The 7531-nt window shown below is 40.9% G+C and overlaps 1 protein-coding gene across 2 annotated transcripts; it reads left to right on the top strand.

Moving 5' to 3' along the window:
- Positions 1–945: 945 nt before the first annotated feature.
- foxf1 (forkhead box F1) lies at positions 946–6195 on the top strand. 2 transcript variants are annotated; one of them, XM_072279192.1, is made up of 2 exons: positions 946–2290; positions 4666–6195. In XM_072279192.1, exons 1-2 carry the CDS (start codon positions 1309–1311, stop codon positions 4824–4826), a joined length of 1143 nt encoding a protein of 380 aa, XP_072135293.1. In that variant the 5' UTR covers positions 946–1308; the 3' UTR covers positions 4827–6195. The 2 variants fall into 2 exon arrangements, with proteins under 2 accessions (XP_072135293.1, XP_072135292.1); XM_072279191.1 differs by having other exon boundaries at positions 4663–6195.
- Positions 6196–7531: the final 1336 nt, after the last annotated feature.

The following is a 7531-nucleotide window of genomic DNA, read 5'->3' as shown; positions in this document are numbered from 1 at the left end:
CAGTGTGTATGTGTATGTGTGTGTGTGTGTGTGTGTGTGTGTGTGTGTGTGTGTGTGTGTGTGTGTGTGTGTATACACGTGTGTGTGGCAAACACTGCGGGCCAGCAAATGGGCACAACCCTGCTCGAACTGGCTTATTTATATATAAATACATATATGAAGAGAATATCTAAACAGTCAGGCGTGAAGCTACAAGAAAACATTTTATAAGTAACAGAAAGGAAAGAGTATTAGATGGGATTTCGCTCAATTTTCTTTAAAGGAGCAGATTGCAGATGTTTACATCGTTTTTGTATAAACATCCTGTACATGTTCCTGTCTATTAAACTCCAGCTTTCATAAAGAGTACATCTCTAATTCTCTTTGAAAATATAAACCCAGTACATTATCAGCGATTTTTTTTCACAACAGGCAACCGTATTCTTCAATTGCAAAACTCCTTGCAATAACCAGAAATAATTTTATTTATGTATTAAATAACTTGTACTACATCCTTACTTTGTTACCTTCTCCAGCATTATTTTTTGGCCTGAGATTATTTTTAATTAGGTAATGATGTTTTAAATGTAATAATTATATCGCAATAATATGGGTCGTTTTAGTTTGGTAACTACACAAATGTGTATTATTCCACTTCCTTAATGAATTGGTTGCATTTAATATATATCCATCTACTCTCTTTCTCTCTCTCTCTCTCTCTCTCTCTCTCTCACACACACACACACACACACACACACACACACAAACAGAAAGACAGTCAGCCACAGAGATTGATTTCTCCCCTCACCCCACCCACCCCCAATAAAAAGCTGGTTTGGACTACGTAGATACCAGATCAAATCGGTAATGAAGGCGGGTGTTGAATCCTTTAACAGCCCACCAGTCCTGACCGAGGTGGGAGGGGGTGGGGGTCGGGGCGGGGAGTTTCTTGTTCCTTACGTCTGACAGCCGAGAGGCTCGAGTCGCTGATGACAAGAGATAAGTAAACGCGATCTCTTTGGCGTGGCAGATCCCAGCACTGCGATGAAAAGCTACCCCACATCTCGGCGACCTTTGCAAAGGGCTTCAGCACTGAAGAAATAACCGTGCCGGGGGAAGGGCTCCCTCCTTCGCGCTTTCAACAACTACAGTGATACTTTTTTTTTATTTTGAGGGGGAATCCGGATATTCCCGAACCAAGAGGAAGCTTTATTTTAAAAGCAAGAAGTTTGAAGATTTGGAAATAGCGAAGGAAACGGCTTGACTCAAGAGTTTGGCGGACCCGCGATTTCGGTTTCAAGTGACTTGCTTGCTGAGAATTGTTGTTAAATGACGGCCGAGGTTCAGCAGCCGCCGGCTCACAGCACGGCCCAGAGCAGTCCCATGTCTGCGGGAATGGAAAAGCCGAACAATCAGAGCTCTGTGATGGAATCGGCGACTTCCACCACCAAAACTAAGAAAACAAACGCTGGCATACGGCGCCCAGAGAAGCCGCCGTACTCCTACATAGCCCTGATTGTTATGGCCATACAAAGCTCTCCAACCAAGAGGCTGACGCTCAGCGAAATCTACCAGTTCCTACAGAGCCGGTTCCCCTTTTTTCGAGGCTCCTACCAAGGCTGGAAGAACTCGGTACGTCACAACCTTTCCCTGAATGAGTGCTTCATCAAACTGCCCAAGGGTCTAGGCAGACCGGGCAAAGGCCATTACTGGACCATTGACCCCGCCAGCGAGTTCATGTTTGAGGAGGGCTCCTTTAGAAGGAGACCGAGGGGTTTTCGCAGGAAGTGCCAAGCTCTTAAACCAATGTATAGCATGGTGAACGGATTGGGATTCAACCATATCCCAGAGACCTATAACTTCCAGGGGTCAAGAGGACCCATTTCGTGTGCTCCAAACGGACTCTCTCTAGATAGCAGTATAAGCATGATGAATGGACATCTGCCCAGCAACGTTGACGGGATGAGTTTACCCGGACATTCTGTCTCTCACCTCTCCTCCAACAATGGTCACTATATGGGAAGCTGTACGGGATCTTCCGTTGGCGATTACCCCAACCACGCCGACAGCTCGGTGTCCGCGTCTCCCTTGCTGACCGGCGGCGGGGTGATGGACACACACTCCATGTACACTACCTCGACTTCAGCGTGGGCTCCGTCGGCCTCCGCTCTCAATAACGGGCCTTCATATATCAAACAGCAGCCCCTCTCACCGTGCAACCCGTCGGCGAATATAACTTCAAACCTGCAAGCGCACTCTCTAGATCAGTCCTATTTACATCAGAATAGCCACAACACCGCCGATATACAAGGTACAAAGCAATGCTGTTATAGTTAAACAATAGCAGAAATATAAATACTTTTACTGTGCAAAGGTTACTGTATAATAACACGACAGCAACGGGATCTATTGCGACTGACAGTAATCTGTGTCTATAATTTGAATCAGGTATTTAAGAATGTTCATACTTTGGTGTAATCGAATCAAAGTTGTGAAAGAGAGCACATTTTATTTGCGCTATTATGGCGAGACGGGTTAACCTGAATATATAGAAGATCTGCATCAGAATCTCATAATACATACGATATAATCGTTTCCTGATTATTATAAATACTCATTATAAATCATTATTTGAGGAAGATCTTGAGCGCAAATATGACGGGAAAACAGAAAAAATATTATTAATGCACGTTAAGTTAATGAATGCAAGGGGTTAAATCAAAATTCTAGCACTGATTACTACAGCTCGGCTTCCTTTATAACCAGTAGTTACTGAAAGATTTTTTTTGTTTCTGTGAAAGATAATTCCAAGGCTCAAAAGATTTCCCCATATCGCTGAAAAAAAACCACGATGTTGTTTGAAATCTAGTTTGATTTGGTCACTCTGATAAAGGTCAAAAATCAGCCTGTGCGAAACACAAAATTAAGAAGTTTTCGAACGCAGGCTCACTCCCGCGTATTATTGGTTGGCGATGCGCCAGTACGATTAATTAGGAAAATGATAGAGCCTGGGATTGAGTTGTTTTCTTGTAGAAGAGTTTCAAAAGTGTCATTAAGTTAAGGAAGTGAGTTGTTTTTGCTTCCTCTCCCCACACGTAATTGGTTATTGGCTGGAATAAATAACAAGAATAAACCGCCCTTTGTTTTTCCAACAAATTCCAAAACTTAGTCAAAGAAAACATCTCGATGCCATCCCCGCAGAGACAGCGTTTACTGCGGTGCCAACTCGACGGCAAAAACAACATCAGAATGCAGAGTGCCGGCTCCCCGCCGCAGAAGCCGCCTATTGGGGATTCGCAGCCCGGAGCTCAGCGCCAAAGTAACTCTGCCTGAAGCACGATTAACTGTGTGAATCTGCGGTGTCGTGGGTGGATGGGGGTGGTGCGGGGGGGGGGGGGAAGCCACTCTGCTGTTGCACAATATCCCGTTCCCAATCACTCCGAGAACAGACCCTTTTTTTGTGTGGAAAAAAAACTGCTGCTGTGGATCTGAAATAAGCAGCAAAAATTTGGTAGCAAATAAACTGATTTCAGGGTTTTTTTTGTGTATAAACCTAAAGATTATTTAACTGCAGCTTGCAAAATCCAACCGAAAGGCATTTCTACCAAGTTGGTTTATTTGCCTGTGACAGGCACCACATTAGCCCACGCACTAGGAGATGCAGTTCCCAGTAGCCTATAATCAATTGCCGATTTCTGCTGTTTTATCAACCAGGCCTGTCTGTAAATCAGTGCAGCGACCAATATCGAGATGAAATTAAATCCAAAAGTCATTTATATTGTGAATTATCTTGCACATATTACAGTGATTATCAGCGTGATGTCACGTTATAGCCGCGTAATTAAATTAAGTTCAAGCGGCACGATTGCATTAAAATGAGCAAATATGTAGATAAGACGGCTACTTGTAATTTCTAAAAGCTAATTAGCTTAAGCGCCCGCTAAAATTCCGAGCATGACGATTTTTAAAATATTACAGTCAGTGGAATAATGTTGAATTTAAATAGCTGTTCGGTTAAACATATATTCCTGAAATCTTGCATACATGCTAATTGGAACTCGCAATGACATCCGCTAAGGCCTACAGAAATCTTTGCAGTTAATTTGGAGTATATTTTTGGAGGACTTTAACATAATTTCATGGTTCACTAAAACAGCGTAACAGGCTAAACTAAATTCACCGATTCGGTGACGATGACAGTAAAAAATGATCGTCAATAATCGGGAGAGGTTTGGCTCCATTACAAAATGTGCGTCGATATAAACCGCGAGAAAACGGCGGGAAAAACTAGGATGCCAAGTGTAGCATTCCAATGATTACCAATGTGTTGAACGCGACTGAACCGTCAGTATAATGATGACCTTCAAGCTTATGAATATAGATCTAAGAAATAACTTATCACTAATTTCAAGTGGTGAGATCTGTCAACCAGTTCTGTCTTGCAGTTAACGTTTTAAATGCAGTTAAGCGATTTTAAAAGCAAACCCTTATATAATAAGTTCAGGGCCTATCATGCTTTGGGAATGGGTTTGCTTGCTTTGGTCAACTAATTCTATACTTGACGTACTTACTTTATTTGGAAGAGCCGCTCTTTTGTAAGCTTAAGACTGCAAACATTATATTAACAGAAGCATTATACTTAAACCATTTCCTCATTGGTGTGTTTTGCCCTGTTTTATTTAGCAGGAATCCCGCGATATCACTCACAGTCTCCCAGCGTGTGCGATAGGAAAGAATTTGTCTTCTCTTTCAACGCCATGACGTCGCCTTCGATGCATCCATCAACTAATGGATCTTACTATCATCAGCAAATGACTTACCAAGATATCAAACCTTGTGTAATGTGATACTCGGTGGAATAGATTTCCCCTGCCTTGCACTGCAATGGTCTTCATCTGCAGCAGCATGTGTTCCTGTCTATATAAACTTTATATTGATCCTTATTTAAAGAAATAAGTGGATCCAGGATTATTGCTAGAGGGAGAGAGAGAGAGAGATACGATCTGTGAAGGCACTTTCAGCGAAGCTCAATCTAAATAGTTACTATTTATTCTAAATGTTAGCTAACCTTCATACAGGACACTAAATAGTCTCCAAAACCGTGAATTTTGCTGGCAATATTTGTTTTGTATAGTTTTGTCATTTAATGTAAATCGAACATAACACAATTTTAATTAAAAAGGAACATTCTTTTTTTAAAAATTGAATATGTATTGGAAAATACATATTTAGCTTTTTTTTGCTCTTTGGAAGGATTTGGAAGCAGTATTGTGACACATTTTTAACCTAATCTTATGCACTGTATACAATGTAATTCATGTGAATTTATAGAGGTTTGTATCTAAAGTAGATGGCCTAAAGGATGTGTCCTTTTATTCCGTGTAAGAGGTCTACATGATATTGTATAATTCTGTAAAATAAAATAAAACCTGGCATGCAGTTTTCATAGCCTGGAATGAGTATTGTAGTTAATACCACAAGCGGTGTGTGTGTGTGTGTGTGGACCCACCACAGTCCGCTGTACTCCCGAGGAGCTGGGTAACTAAAACTGCAGAGTTTCAAACTTGACATTTCAGACGCGGGCATAATTTATTTGAAAGCCAGTTCCTCACAGATTATCAGTGTTATTTAAATCTGTAATTGTCACATAAATAAGTAGCGGATTCAAAAACAACCCACTTCGGTAGGAAGTTCCGAGATTTTTATTTATTTCGGAAAATTGAAAAATTTGGAACGTCTATTTTAAATCAAAGTAGAAATGAAATCCTGATGCCGACTGTTTCTACAGTTGCCAGAAATTTCTATATGTGCGGAACATAGACAGTGCACCATCGTCATTTACATCCACTCTAGTGTGACTAGAGGTCCATTACATAACACTGAAATATCTCTGAGGTCTATGGTCACAGAACTATAACTATTAATAAGTACACAACAGAACGCTGATGTGTCTGTATTTTATGCTTTATTTTGAACAAATTGTGCCATTTAAGAAATATACTTTCCAAGGATGTGGATGTAGTTGTATTAAACTTAAAAGCGTTGTAATCATTGTTTCCAGTTCCACTTCGATGTGAGTTGTCATCATTTCTTCAACTTTTGCCCAATATTCTCCAATATTCTTGCAGTACTGGTCACACATCGGAAGGTATTTTAAGTATTGAATATTTTTTAAGTTAGTGATGTAAATAGATTGTTAAATTTATAAATGGATTATTCATCGTTTGTTCTAAGTCGCTGACATCACATTTGAATCTATATCTACATTTATTTCCGTACATTTGTGTATCTTCTGAGCAGAAATGTAATCTGTATATATATGGACATTAAAATTATGAAATGGTGCTTATCTGAGAGGTAAAATGTTTAAAATGTTCAGAATCATCCCCGACAAACTGGAAACAAAACTTTGTAAATTTGTCTCTACTCGCAGCGTTAGTAAGTCGCAAAGGGCGAACCATGGAGCCCTCTGGTTTGAGGCAAAACTTTTCAGTGCGAACAGAGGCAATCAATGCACGGAACTGGAGAAAAAGATTGTTCTGCAGCGCCATCGCGTGGCTCTGCACGTTAGCCCTTCTGGCCCATACTTTTCACATTTAAGGGCATCTTCAACCACTTACTGTACACGTCTGTGGTACCTTTAATAGGGTAAAATATCCGTAGACGCTGCGCAGGAATATTATAAGACAGTAACTTACATACAGCTGAAGAAGTCATTGGTGTGATTGAAGAGAAAGGTTTTCAAGAGGGAAGAGATATAATGGAAGGGAAAGGTTTAGCGAGGGGAATTTCGTGGCTGAAGGTATATATCCAATACTGAGTCTATTATTGCGCAGTTTTGAAATCAAGTTAACATTGGCGGATTGTAAAACGACACTTATATGTGTCAAATCTGTGTGCGTCTGATGAACACTTGTAATCACATATCCACCCAGTAAGAATCAAAAATACCTTGAATGTTTTCGTTATGTTAAGTTCCTTTTTAAGTTCTGCTCTTAATGGGAAGACGGGTGACAATGTGATAAGGTAAATGGTTGGCTGTTACTCAGCACTGTTTGAAAGCAGTATTTTAACTAGGTTGTTGTATTCGAAGCAAAAGTGGTGGAGAAAATTATGCATGTGCGTTCACCAGCTCGCAGTTTCCAACTGGTTCGTCTTCAGCAGAGTTTCTTAAAGCGCAAGCAGAGCCGATTCGGCCTAAGCTGTCTTTGTCGGCATTTAGAGAGGATGATTCAATGTATCCCATCTCGTATCCATCATATTATTGGGATGAAAATCGGGAAACAGCCAGTGCCAAAGTAGGAAATCCTCACATATAAATGAACAGCTAAGCCCCTGCAAACCTCTCGAAGCATGCTATCATTCCACCTGAATCCGAGGATCTGATGATATTGACATCGAGACTGAATTGGCGGAAGTGACGCAGCTCAGCAGCTGGGGGTTCAATCCTCGCCTCTAATTGCTGTCTAAGTGGAGTGTGCAGATTCCCCCGATGGCGGCATAGGTTTTTCTCCGGTGCTTACACATGCTTGCAGATTAGTGAATTGGCTAC

Source organism: Mobula birostris, chromosome 15 (assembly GCF_030028105.1).
Source record: "Mobula birostris isolate sMobBir1 chromosome 15, sMobBir1.hap1, whole genome shotgun sequence".
Lineage (NCBI taxonomy): Eukaryota > Metazoa > Chordata > Chondrichthyes > Myliobatiformes > Myliobatidae > Mobula > Mobula birostris.
The sequence above is the reverse complement of the archived record's forward strand: the minus strand, read 5'-3'. Positions and strand labels throughout refer to the sequence as shown.

Coding starts and splice junctions, on each gene's coding strand:
- foxf1 (XM_072279191.1), top strand. CDS start 1,309: ATGACGGCCGAGGTTCAGCAGCCGCCGGCTCACAGCACGGCCCAGAGC. Junction 2,291..4,662: donor CAACACCGCCGATATACAAG/GTACAAAGCAAT, acceptor TGTTTTATTTAG/CAGGAATCCCGCGATATCAC.